The sequence below is a fragment of the Eretmochelys imbricata genome, chromosome 1, assembly GCF_965152235.1.
Source record: "Eretmochelys imbricata isolate rEreImb1 chromosome 1, rEreImb1.hap1, whole genome shotgun sequence".
Lineage (NCBI taxonomy): Eukaryota > Metazoa > Chordata > Testudines > Cheloniidae > Eretmochelys > Eretmochelys imbricata.
In genome coordinates, this window is record NC_135572.1 from 56,937,569 (window position 1) to 56,951,287 (window position 13,719).

Below are 13,719 nucleotides of genomic sequence, written 5' to 3' on the forward strand. Positions count from 1 at the left end.
CTTTTACTGCACCAAGTTCTGCTGGTGGAAGACAAGCTTTTGAGCTTCACAGAGCTCTCCTTCAGAGCTCTACACAGAGTGTCACAGCTAAATACAAGATTGGACAGATTGTTAAGCATAAGGGGTTCACACAAGCGAGACCACTTAAAAGGAAGTGGACAGTTCAGGGTTAGCCAGCAGTAAGTTGCGTTACAAATTGTTGTAGTGAGCCATATTGCCAGTGGCTCTGTTAAGTCCATAGCTTTTAGTGGGGTTTTTTTTTAAGTGGTATCCTACAGCATGAGTGAACCCCTCATGCTTAACAATCTGTCCCGACTTGTATTTAATGTAGACATTCCCCAGACATGAAGAGCTCCGTGAAGCTAAAAAGTTTGTCTCTTCCAATGACAGAAGCTGGACCCACCTTGTCTCTTTCATATCCTGGGAACAACATGGCTGCAGCAACCCTGAATCCCATTGGTTGTGCAGCCTTGGGCAAATCACACAAACCCCGTGAGTCAAAGGGAGATAATAATCAGTCTGCCTCCCAGGCATGTGTTAAAGAATACAGCTCTTGGAAAATATCAAAATCTGATGCTCTGCTATGGCATTGAGGGCTGTCTTTATACATGCATACAACAATCCTAATACTCACCGTGAGCCCACCTTTGAACCTGTATTCAAGTACTGTATAAACACAATGAAATAAGCCCTGCCTCAGACTGCTTCCGGTGTAAGTCAAGTGAGATGAAGGATGGCAGGAGAGGGCTGCCTATCTGCCTCCAACCCAGCCATTGCTAACTGGCTGCCTTTCTTACAAATCTTGAGGGCATTGACTCAGGCGCTCAGGACTAGGCCCTAAGTTTTTATTTTTAAGCACAGTGTAAAGCACAATGAGACACACAGCTAATCAGACCACTGAAAGGGTCACTTCTTTCTTTTTCAGATCTCAAAAATCTTCCTGTTCCCTCTGCTAACCCTCTTCATACACTTGTCATCATCTTGCCTTAATTACTGTCACTTTCTCCTTTCTAGCTTCCCTGCCTCACAAAGTCCCCTTAGGTCTGTCCAGAGTGCTGTTGCTAAGGTAAACATTCTCTCCCACTGCTATGACTATGTCCCCTCCTTGAGTCCCTCCACCAGATTCCTGTCATCCCCATAACTGACTCAGATTTTTCATTTGCAAAGCCCTAAATAATCTTGCCTCCTACCCTTGTTTTCTCTTTTCTCTATTTTATAGTCCTCTCAGCTTACTGCTTTCTCTGTCTCCTTCCCTCTCCGCACCCCCCCCCCCGCTCCCAAATTACCTATTTTCTATCATGAAACTTGGAACGCTCTTCCTGTTGTCCTCCATGAAGCACCCTTTCCTTCTCCAAATCCCTCCTTAAAACCTATGTCTTAGAGCAGTCCTCTCCTCTGTCCTCAACAATCCTCCCTCACCTGAACTGTTTCAGGCTTTTCTCATTCATTTGCTTTGCTTTATTGCTATAGCAGCAGAGAGAGACAAATAGCACGTCTTACCTTTGACCACAGTCCTGCAGTTGGATCCAGGCAGGGACAGATCCTTGCATCTGCACAAAGCACTTCTCATGGGCGCAAGAGTGTCTCCCCATCTGGATCCAACTCTACGACTGAGAGCCCATGTTTTGAAAAGCCCCATGTAAATTTATGTTGGTATGTCCTTGTTTATAGAAGTCCGCACAAGTCATGTGGTGGGACTGTCTGTCCATTTAACGGTTGGACTTTCCCATTTTAAAATTAAAGCGACAGAATATTCTATATTTTAAGAGACTACATTTCTTAGTAATGTATGTGTGATCTGATATATTCTCTGTTGTTAGGGGTGTTCATGCCTATTGGAATTGTTCTGCAGCCATGGATGGGGTCAGCTGCAATGGCAGCTTCTTCAGTATCTGTGGTGCTATCTTCCCTGCAACTGAAATGGCAAGTTTTGCACAAAGCAGTTAGCAACTCTAGACTATTGGTTTTGGAGCTCAGATTAGAGACATGTCTATGGGCTGTCATAAACTTAAAATTACCAAGTGATCCTTTAGCTGAGAGCTATTTTACCTAATCCTTGGTCCCCTCCCTCCCAAAAAGAGCCATCTCATTATGAGGAGAATGCTTGATATATTCCTACTGCAATTATTATTCCTTAAATAGAGGGTAAAACTTTGACAAGACACAACACCTGTGCTGCTGTATTTGAGATCCACTTAAATAGTACCTGAGTTGATGATCAGTGGGGTTTTTTGGTGAATATCAAATGAGCTAATGATGGCAAATCATTCAAACAGCTGTTCCATTAAAATTCAGCATTAACTGATGCTTTTTAAAAATGAGTTACTAATGGATTTATACTGGTGTTTCTGTTTCTTTAGTCAACTATAAATTAGCCAGAGAGAAGCAGGGGGAAAGGGGAAGCAACAGGAAAGTGCATTTATTTTATTGCATTTGGTCGTTCATAGTTAGGGCTCCATGTTTTTCATGGAGGTCACGGATGTCACAGATTCCGTTACTTCCTGCGACCTCCATGACTTCTGCAGCAACCAGTGTGACTGACCTCAGGGGCCCAGAGCCACCCAAGCAGCTGGCCCCGGGGACAGCCACACTGGCTGCTGCTCGGGCAGCTGCTGGAGCAGCCCTGAACCCATGGCCAGCCGCACCGGCTGCTACTCTGGCAGCCCCGGGCAGCTGGCTCGGGGGCAGCGGGAGCAGCCACAGCTGGGCAGCTCCCGGCAGCTGTCCCAGGGCAGCCAGAGCAGCGGCTGGCCCCCCAGGGCTCTGCACCTTCTGGCAGCAGCTGGAGCAGCTGTGGACCCCCTGGGGCTCTCCCCCAGCAGCTGATGCCACGGGATCCCCTCCCTCCACCCACCCCACCCCCATACCATAAATACCCCTGTTTTAATCTTGTAAGTCATGGACAGGTCACAGGCCATGTTTTTTTGTTTCTTGCCTGATTCTATTTTTGAACTGTAACTAGAGGTGAATATTTTTATAAAATGACAGTGATTTTGGGTGCCTTCATTTTTGGGTGTCTACTTGAGACACCTGGACAGTTTCAGAAAGTGCTGAGCACCCATATTCTGAAAACCAGGCTACTTTCAGACATCTCAAATTGACACACATCTTCAATAAAGGCTGCCAATGAACAAAGCATATTTGTACCTTAGGTGGTTCTGACTGTATTCTTTTATAGGATCTAATATGGGAAATCACTTCTGGCATTATGACCCCAGTCCTGCAAACGCTTAAGCACATGCCTAACTTTTACTTGTGTGTAGTCAATGTGGGAGTATTCATTTGAGTAGAGTTATGTATAAGCTCAGGTGTCTGCAGGATCAAGACCTGTATTTGCAGGGATTTTCCCCTCCCAAAATTCCAGGGATTGGTTAGCCAAAGTCTGGGGAATTTCTCTAAGGTCTTCCCTTTGTTTTCTATCTTATTTGATTCTACACTTTTATATTCTAATACTAGATGTCATTATGGCAAGGTGTTGCAGAATCATGCAAAATATATATGGCTCTGGACTCAAGGAGACAGTAATGCCTTATACTGTGCAGGATAATTATCTTAGCAGCCAGAAAGGCTAGAAGCTTCGTTTTTTTTCAAAACATCTGTGGAGAGGACCCAAAATGTTTGCCACTCCTGGGCTTTTCTTGTCCCAGAGTATAAGGGTCTACTAGATCCACCAAGGAAATGGTCCACGATGTGACCAATACTGTGTCATTAATGCTTCTTCTGCAGTGCAAGTAGCAGATGATTAAGGCTAAGATTTTTGTCACAGATATTTTTAGTAAAAGTCACGGACAGGTCAAGGACAAAAAAGAAAAATTCATGGAAGCCCGTGACCTGTCCCTGACTTTTACTAAAATATCCCTAACAAAATTAGGAGCTGCCCCCACACCGCCTGCAGCAGCTGGGCAGCTGTGGGGGCCCCGGCTCAGAGCTCCAGGGTCCCTGCTACCTGTGGCTCAGAGCTGCAGGGTCCCGCTGCTGCTTGGAGCTCTGGGGGGCCTGCCACCCACAGCGTCCGGGAGCTGCCGGGTTCCCCCACCGCCCGTGGCAGCTGGGAGCTGTGGAGGGACCCTGTAGCTCCCAGCCACTGCAGGCTGAAGTCATAGAGGTCTCTGGAAGTCACGGACTCCCTGACAAAATCGTAGTCTTAATGATTAATCACAAAAGTCCGACATTTTCTGACACTGTTGTCAGTTCTCTACACAGGCTCTTAAAGTTGTTGGGTGATCCTAAACTTTCCTATTCTACTTTTCCTAGCTACAAGAAGCCAGGAACTGAAAGGTATGAAGCAAAAGCTCAAGGCCACATGAAGCCACTGACTCCTTCCCAAATCAGTGTTCACATTGGGATGGACGACAGGAGACGGGATTCACCCAGGCCAACTGCCTGGGATCAGATTAGTCAAGTGTCTCTTTCCTCTCTGACTTCAAACAAGCTGCACAGACATGGTTTGTTTAGAGAGGAAGAAGGTGGCAAGTGGTCACTGCTCACTAATGACCGAGATGAAGAACAGTACATTTAAATGCTGCATCCCATCACTGAACATGAAGTCACTGTGATTCTTCACCATTGGCAGCGATGACCACAAGACCCACATAAGTATAAATGGAACCCTGATGTTCCAGTTTGCAAAGCAGCTCAGAAATTCAGCATTAGATTGTGTGAATTATGATTTTGTCAGTTCACAAATAATTGCCAGTCATTGAAAAAGCTTGAGACCCTACAATGAATTATGCCCTTTACTTCTTGCGCAGTGGGAAGTTGGAGTCCACAAAGCCTAACAGGACCCCTACATTGTGGATCAGTTACTGAGAATCAAAACCCCAGCCTGTCCAGTCTCATTGACTCTCTTGTGCTTCTTTATGGAACTTCTGTGAAAAGATTTTTAAATTAAACGACCTAGAAAATGAATTTGGCAGAAAGTGAAAACCATTAAACCGGACATCAAATAGCTCTATATTTGGGGATCATATTTTTACATAGAATCAAATCTAGTCATCTCAACATGGGAAAATTTTATATTTAGGGCTCCGACAACATGTGTGTGTTTGATTAGCACAAAAATATATTAATTGTATATTTTGCTGTGCATAAAAATTGTAAAATTCTGTTTCAAAGATGACCATGTATCTTATAGCATCACTAATTGTATTTTATGAAACGTCTCCATTTGCCAAACTTGCTTGCTGTGTGCAACTACTCCTCTTAGGTTTTCCAGTTTTCTCCTGTGTGTTCTTTGGAGCCCTTTCTTCCCAGTAAAGTTCCACCTTTAGACATTTGTTATGTCTTCAGATTTTTCCCATGGGATGAGATCCTACAAGGCACCGGGGACCCTGCAATTCCTGTTGAAATCCACAGAGTTTGAGCTCCTGTCAAGGTTCCTTCCCCACTCTGAACGCTAGGGTACAGATGTGGGGACCTGCATGAAAACCTCCTAAGCATATCTTTACCAGCTTAGGTCAAAACTTCCCCAAGGTACAAAATATTCCACCCTTTGTCCTTGGATTGGCCGCTACCACCACCAAACAAATACTGGTTACTGGGGAAGAGCTGTTTGGAAACGTCTTTCCCCCCAAATACTTCCCAAAACCTTGCACCCCACTTCCTGGACAAGGTTTGGTAAAAAGCCTCACCAATTTGCATAGGTGACCACAGACCCAAACCCTTGGATCTGAGAACAATGAAAAAGCATTCAGTTTTCTTACAAGAAGACTTTTAATAGAAATAGAAGTAAAGAAATCCCCTCTGTAAAATCAGGATGGTAGATACCTTACAGGGTAATTAGATTCAAAACATAGAGAATCCCTCTAGGCAAAACCTTAAGTTACAAAAAAGATACACAGACAGAAATAGTTATTCTATTCAGCACAATTCTTTTCTCAGCCATTTAAAGAAATCCTAATCTAACACATACCTAGCTAGATTACTTACTAAAAGTTCTAAGACTCCATTCCTGGTCTATCCCCGGCAAAAGCAGCATATAGACAGACAGAGACCCTTTGTTTTTCTCCCTCCTTCCTTTTGAAAGTATCTTGTCTCCTCATTGGTCATTTTGGTCAGGTGCCAGCGAGGTTACCTTTAGCTTCTTAACGCTTTACAGGTGAGAGGAGTTTTCCTCTGGCCAGGAGGGATTTTAAAGGGGTTTACCCTTCCCTTTATATTTATGACAGCTCCTCTCTGGGTTTTACTCTGGTTCAGGATAGCTCACCATTTTGTCGAATCTTTTGACACTCCTGATAACTGCAGTGTTCAGCTATTTCTTTGTGCAGAGTGGCATAAATGTGCCAGTGTAAGCCATCCTGGTGGCTCAATTATTGGTACACTTATGCTAATGCATTGACGAGATGCTTTCCGACTTGGAGTGTTTTGTTCTTGGTCCTGATGGGAGCTAGAATGTTAGAGGTGACATGCTCAGTCTCTGTGCTGATGGATTAGCTAACAGTGCTTTTCAAGGACTCTGTGGAAGTTGTGGGGACACCTCAAAAGCCAAGGTTCAACAGAGAGGCAGGGTTTGGGAGGCTGTCCTGTGCAAATGGCAGGTGAGAAAGAAGTAGTAGGTTAAAGCCCATCTGTAACTCTACTCAAAATCCCTCTTGATATCTTGTGTTAGAGCTGGGTGCTTAAAGTAAAGTCCATGCCTGAAAACTCTCACTATCCCCTTTAAAAATTACTGCATTATTACAGATCACGTTAAGCTAAAAGGGACTCTTACTTCATCTCTGAGTTTATCTTGGACCACAAACACTACAGCCAATGCTTAAAAATTGCCACTAGGAGGCAATTGTATATATAACAATAATTATACTGATGTAACAGAGAACAGAGCGTGACCAAGTGTTCATGGGATTCCAGGGTGGTTGGAGGGGGTGGGGGGGAAAGGGTTTGAGATTACTGTACTGTTTAAATAGCATCACATAACACAGCTTGTTGGTCGTTTAAAATAAAAGTGTAAACCGATTAAAAATGGAGATAATAGTGCATGGCCACCAGGCTTTCATTTATTCTGGTATGAATCATCTCAGCAGTGCTAGCTGTTTGTCATTTAATCCTATTCTGGTTTATAGCCCGTGAAGACTTTGGAATTTATTTAAATGGAGCTTTAACATTTTTGTAGTGTTTTATCTCCCTGCTTGGGCTAGTGTAATAACAAATCAAGGTGGAAGAGAAAAGCCTTCTCTCATGCTGCTAAAGTATGAGCTTAATCACCGCAACTTTGTTTCCAAATTCACCCTCCAATACTTGTCTCTTAGTCAGGGCATTTGGAGTCAGGTGCTTTCAGTGAGCTGAGTGGGTGAAATCCTGGCCCCATTGAAGTAAAAAAATCTGAAGTTGGGAAGTGGGGCAGGATTTTACCCTTGTAAAAGATCCCAAATCATTGCCCTGGGCAGTGGTGAAAGCACTGGTTTGGTTTGGTTTAAAGTCTGCCAGTTTCCCTGCAAAGGGCCAAATCATGTTTCCACTAAAGTAAATGTCCACACTCCGGCAGACTCTGAGGGAAAGAGTGTTGTGTTCATAACATTGGAAATTGGTTCTAATCGTAATGTTCTATCCTTTGCATGTCCTTTTTAATAATTTCCTTATATTTAGGTTCCTGTAAATGACCCATTCATCTCTGTTGACTAATCACAACATTTGCTAGGATGTAATACACTGATTTTTTTTCACATTTCCGTTTCAAAACTATAAAAACTTTTTAGATAATTTAAAAGTATACAACTGTAAAAATATCCAGTAAAACATGCAATACCTGGCTGGTCTTGGTCCCAGTGAGAGGTTTTCTATTGTTTGGACTAATTTAAAATTTTTCATATCAATCTGTAGAATAAATCTGGGTTTCTTGTCACATTTTTCTCTCTCTTTTGGGTAAGTGAAACAAAATCTGAGATTAAACAGAAGCTATTGGACCGCAGAATCTGCACATCTGATGTGCCGTGAGTAGCCCAGGTTGATAGGATGCAGCTTTCAGAAGCAATCACCTTTGGCCTAACTTTGCTCCTGCTGAAATCCCATCCCTAAAGCACAGATAATGCCAGACAGATTTGCTTTGCTTCTTTTCTTTTTTAAAATCAAATTGCATTACAAAGATATATCTTGTTCCATCAACAAAACTCCTTTGGATCAAGACTAGCTCAATATATTGAGCCATTCTTAATGCATCTGTTACTATGTCATCAAAGGTTACTTGAAAAGGATACTGGCATAGACCGTTACAATATAACAGAGACTGGAAACTGGTTAGAGGACTGTAAATTGGTGACGATACCAAATAAAGAGAACGCACCAATGGGGTGGAGCAAGGAGTAGTTTTAGGTTTTATTTAATGTCTTTATTAATGAGCTGAAAGAAGGGATAAATACCCTAATTAAATTTGCATCATGTCCTAAACTAAGAACTATTTCAAACCTCACTGAGAAATAATATAATGGAGCCTTGAATAATTAGACACAGGGAGGAAAAATTGAGGCCCTGGTCCTGAAACTTGTTCCATGTGAGTGGACCCTGTGTTCTCATTGAGCCCCCATTGACTTGAGTGGGGCTGTATGAGGGTGCATGGGACTAGATGCAAGATTGTCTTTAAACTTTAGGAAGTTACTTGAATTGTGAGCTTTTTGAGTAAAGAGTGTCTCTGTTTTTGTACAGCACCTAGCACAATGGGATCCTGGTCTATGACTGGGTCTGCTACTCACTACCTCAATACCACCATTATTACTTGAGTGGGGCCAACATTCATCTTGGAAAAATATAAAGTGAGACATCCGAGGATGAATAACCTAGGCCCCGATATTCAATGGGAGGTTGGTGTTAAGTTCTTACTTAGATTTTTTCCTGCTGCTGGGGTATCTTGTATTGGGAGTACTTGGGCAAATCTGGGAGGCAACATGGCCTAATGGGTAGAGCACTAGAATGGGACTCAGGGGACTTGGTTTCCATTCCCACCTCAGCCCCCTGGCCTGCTGGGTGACCTTGGAAAAGTCCCTTCATCTCCCTGTGCCTCAGTTTTCCCATCTGCAAAATGGGGATAATGGTGCTGACCTTCTTTGTAAAGCACTTGGAGCTCTACTGATGAAAAGTGCTATATCCGAGCCAGGTATTATGTGGTCTTAATTTTTAAAAATTGCATGTTTTAAGGGCCCCTAGAGCCTGGGATAGGCAATTTTGTTATAGTGCAAAAAATAAAATTAAAAAATGCATGTTTCTTGTGGGCTTTTACACAACTATTTCCTCATACATGATTGCTCCATATTTGTATAAAATATTTTTGGCACATTTGAAAACTCCTGTAAGAATGGGTGGAATAATTTCTATATTCCCCATCCCTCCCTTTCTGCCGAATTAGGCAGAGATTCAGCTTGAATTGTACCCAAGCTAGTTTCACCTTCTTTATGACCAAGTATTCTTGCCAGGAACATACTTCCTTTGATGCATTTGTGTGAAGAAAACAATGAGTAGGTGGTAAAATGATACAATGAAATAGAAGAATGTTACATTAGCTAATACTGAAACGCCAGATTTAATTTCCTCTTCTAAAAAGTTAACAGAAAGACTTATTCCTCATTGGGAAATCATTTGAAAGCGACAATGAAAACAGGAAGTGGTGAGGGGCAAATATCCTGATCTTACTTGTGGATCAATTAAGAACAAACACATTCATTAACAAACGGACACATTAATTTCTGTCTTTGTCTCCTAGCTAGGTAAAGCTGTGCAATTGGGGAGGCAGATGAAGCTAATACGTAGATTCTCAGCAGTGCCGGGTTTACAGTGGCTCCATGGAGCCGAGCCCATGCTGAGAAGGGGCCCTGGCCTCCTCCGCTTGCACTGCGCCCCGAGATCCCGCTGGCTCCCCCCATCCACCACTTGCTCCTCTCAGCCTGCCCACCGGCTGGCTGAGGGTTCCTCTCCACTCCATGGCCCCATCCCCTGCTCCTCTCAGCCCCCTGGCCGGACCCCAGTGCACCTCCGGCTCTGGGCAGTCTCTGCTCCCCACCACCTGTGGGGGCCCCACCTGTCTCCCTGGAGCTGAGCTGCCTGGGACTGGTGCAGAAGCCTGGCCAGTCTCAGCCAGGTGTGTGGGGGAGGGGATGGAGGGGGGGAAGGAGACGGTGTGGGGGGCTGGGATGGAGGGGGGGAAGGAGACGGTGTGGGGGGCTTGGTTGGGCCCCTCCAGGCAAGTGCGTCTTGAGGGACCCTGGCCGGGGAAAGGCCTGGCCTGGCTGATCGCACCACTCCCGAGGGGCTAGAATGATTCCTGGCCCTGGGACCGGCCCTGGCTGCTCTGCCGGCTCAGCCTGGCAGACACAGACACCTCCAAGCAGGGCTGGTGAGTGCAGCTGGGAGGCAGGGCTTGGAGGAGTGGGTCTGTAGGGAGTATGGGGCAGGGGGATGCTGGGCTGTGACGTGGTGGGGAGGGTGTGTGTCTGTGTGTGTGTGTGTGTGTGTGTGTGTGTGTGTGTGTGTGCTGGGGCACTAGGGAGTGGGAGTTGTGGTGGGGCTGTGGGCAGGGGTGGTGTGCAGGGTGCTGTGCATTTGAAGGTTGGTCTGGGGGGGCGCTGGGCATAGTAGGTCCAGGGGGCCTCTGGCCATAGGGAGTTGGGGGGTGTTGAGCTGTGTGGTGTGGCATAGGCCCACCCCTGAGGGGAAGCACAGGGCCGGGCAGGCCACTGTGCATCTGACAACTGCTGGTTTGTAAATAGTGCCCTTGCATTGGGCGGAACAGGGCCGCCCCTGCCATGCCATGCCATGCCATGCCATGCCCCATGGCCTCCGGCTGTCCCCTTGCTCTGGGGACTGACCTCCCCGCGCCATGCTCCATTGCCTCCATGGGGGCCCACAAGTATGTTTGGTGCCAGGCCCACAAAAGGTTAATCCGGCCCTGATTCTCAGTGCAAGCAACCACCCCAGCCACGCATTTAGTTTCTTCTCCAATTTGTGTATATACATGAGGATAACTGGGGAAGTCTTCCTTGGTGATGCAGGTAAAGGAAAAAAGATTAAACATCAGCCTTTTTTTCCTCTCCTGGAATTCATCATCCCTGGCATAGATGAAGAGTAAATCTGCTGAGAGAATATTTGAGCTATCTTATACCACCACTCAGATCCATCATTTTCTAGATGGTGATTTGAGAGGGAAAAGGCCTGATATATACTCTCTTACCCAGAATAACCACCAGATGTCAGTACAAGTATGAATACAAACTACCAGGGACTGGTTGGTTAATTCTTCTTTAATTTTTGAAGCATCTGAAACCCTAAAACATTTTAATGATGAGTATTGAAGAGGTAAAAATGCAGAGGGCAGTTTGTGTCAAATAATAGAGGGTCTAAAGTGAGAGGCTGACTTGCTACTATAACCTGGGAACAGAAGATTTCAGATTCTCTTTGTTTGCCTTCAGCTATGAATTGCTTGTTTGGCATATTTGACAGTCAGATGTCTCCTGAGCTCCACCTATGCTGCTTATTGAAATTGTCATTCTATTGACAGCTGAAATTTTAAAAAGAAAAGCACAAGAGTAGGAAGACTTTAAATTTGTAGTGGTGAATAACATTGTACACTTACACTTTTCAGCTTGCATGATAGCTTTAAACTAACTTTTTTAATTAAACTTAATTTTCTTCTTTGGCAGGGTTATTGGCCTAGTGGATGGGGGGAAGCTGTAGTCTTGATGTGTTTTGATTTTTGTATGGCTTTTGACAAAGTCCCACATGACATTCTTATAAGCTGTGACCAGAGTCTTACTGGTGAGCCAGCTATGGTCACTCAATTAGGCTGAACTGCAAAGAAGGGGCAACCAAACCCCCAAAAGCTGGTGGATATTCCAATACTTAGATTTACCAAGCCAGCCTAAAACAGCTTCTTTATTACCTTACTGGTTACTCAGAAGTCCAAACAACACCGTTCCCTTGGGGAACAAAAGGTAGTTAGGGTGACTCTGAAGGAGGTCCATCACAGGTACTTAACTATATGAATTAACATAAGGCCATTTGCTTTTTCCTCCACCATTCCCAGTACGTTTCAAAGAGAGACGAACAGGGAGATATCCCATGTTTACAATTCATTTAAATGCTAGAATCTTCTTTTGACCTAAAAGAAAAGGAGTACTTGTGGCACCTTAGAGACTAACCAATTTAGTTGAGCATAAGTTTTGTTGCATCCGATGAAGTGAGCTGTAGCTCACGAAAGCTTATGCTCAACTAAATCGGTTAGTCTCTAAGGTGCCACAAGTACTCCTTTTCTTTTTGCAAATACAGACTAACACGGCTGCTATTCTGAAACCTGTTCTTTTGACCTCTGAATTATCAGAATACAGCATAGATGGGGACTGTTGATTATATTGTCGACCCTACTCATACATATGCAAATACACAAAAACACAAACATCTCCCCAGGTGTCTTTTGAGGGTTATTTATTTTGCAGGCTGTTTAACCCTTTCTAGCCATGCGTCATATAAGCAAAGTAGGGAAGTGTGGCCCAGATGAAGTTCCTATCAGGTGGGTGCAAAACAGTTTGAAAGACCATACTAAAAGAGTAGCAATCAGTCATTCACTGTCCAATGGGGAGGGTGTATATCATGGGATTCCCAAGGGGTCTACCCTAGGTTTGGTGGAGTGGAGAGTATGTTCATAAAATTTTTAGATGACATCAAGCTGGGAGGTGTCGCTAGCACTTTGGAGGACAGGATTAGAATTCAAAACATCCTGGACAAATTGGAGAATTGGCCTGAAATCAACAAGATGAAAGTCAATAAAGGAGTGCAAAGAACTACACTTAAGAAGGAAAAATCAAATGCCTAACTACAAAATAGGGCATAAATGACTAGACAACAGTACTGTTGGAAAGGATGTGGGGGTTATAGTGGATCACAGACTGAATATGAGTCAGGAATGTCATGCATTTGCATAATAAGACTAATATTTTGGTGTTTATTAACAGGAGGGTGGCATGTAAGACACGAGGTAAGTGTCCTGCTCTACTCAGCCCCGATAAGGCCCCAGCTGGAGAACTGTCCAATTCTGGGCACCACAATTTAAGAAAGATGTGGACAAATTGGGAAAGACTCCAGAGGACAGCAGCAAAAATGATAAAAGGTTTAGAAAACCTGAGCAAGGAGGAAAGGTTAAAAAACCTGGGCACGTTTAGTATTGAGAAAAGAAGACTGAGCGGAGACCTGATATGTCTTCCAATACGTGAAGGGCTGTTATAGCGATGACTGAGTATCAGTTGTTCTCCATGTCCACTAAAGATAGGACAATAAGTAATTGATTTAATCTGCAGCGTGGGATATTAGAAAAAACTTTCTAACTGTAAGGGTAGCTAAGCACTGGAATAAGCTTCCAAGGAAAGTTGTGGAATCCCTGTCCTTGGAGGTTTTCGATGATGATGATGATGGGTGATCACTCGTTACCGAGTATGATCATCTTCCAAAGGAGTTATGGGTCCTCAGGTGGCTAATAAGGCCAATCCTTGAACCACAAATTCTATTGCAATGAGGGCAGATGTTTTCAGACTCAGCAGGAGGCTGCTGACCATGACTGGAAGCCAGTCTCTTCATCCTTCTGGACCTCTTGTCCTCTTCAGCTTGTTGGCGAGCAAGTTCAAAATGCAGGAGACCATCATGTAGGACTTCACTCCATTTTAAGCGATCTTGGGCAAGTGTCTCCCAAGTGTCAATGTCAGTATTACACTTTTTTAGGTTGTCCTTCAGTAAGTCCTTATAACGCTT

General features: G+C 44.2%; 1 protein-coding gene across 1 annotated transcript in view; it reads left to right on the forward strand.

Moving 5' to 3' along the window:
* Nucleotides 1-7,733, forward strand: part of ATP7B (ATPase copper transporting beta) — an 88,971-nt gene extending 81,238 nt beyond the window's left edge. The window contains exons 22-23 of the mRNA XM_077810777.1: nt 1,821-1,923; nt 4,255-7,733. Of these exons, the coding sequence (XP_077666903.1) occupies nt 1,821-1,923; nt 4,255-4,519 (368 nt within the window). The 3' untranslated portion in view covers nt 4,520-7,733. The remainder of the gene's footprint in view (nt 1-1,820; nt 1,924-4,254) is intronic.
* Nucleotides 7,734-13,719: the final 5,986 nt, after the last annotated feature.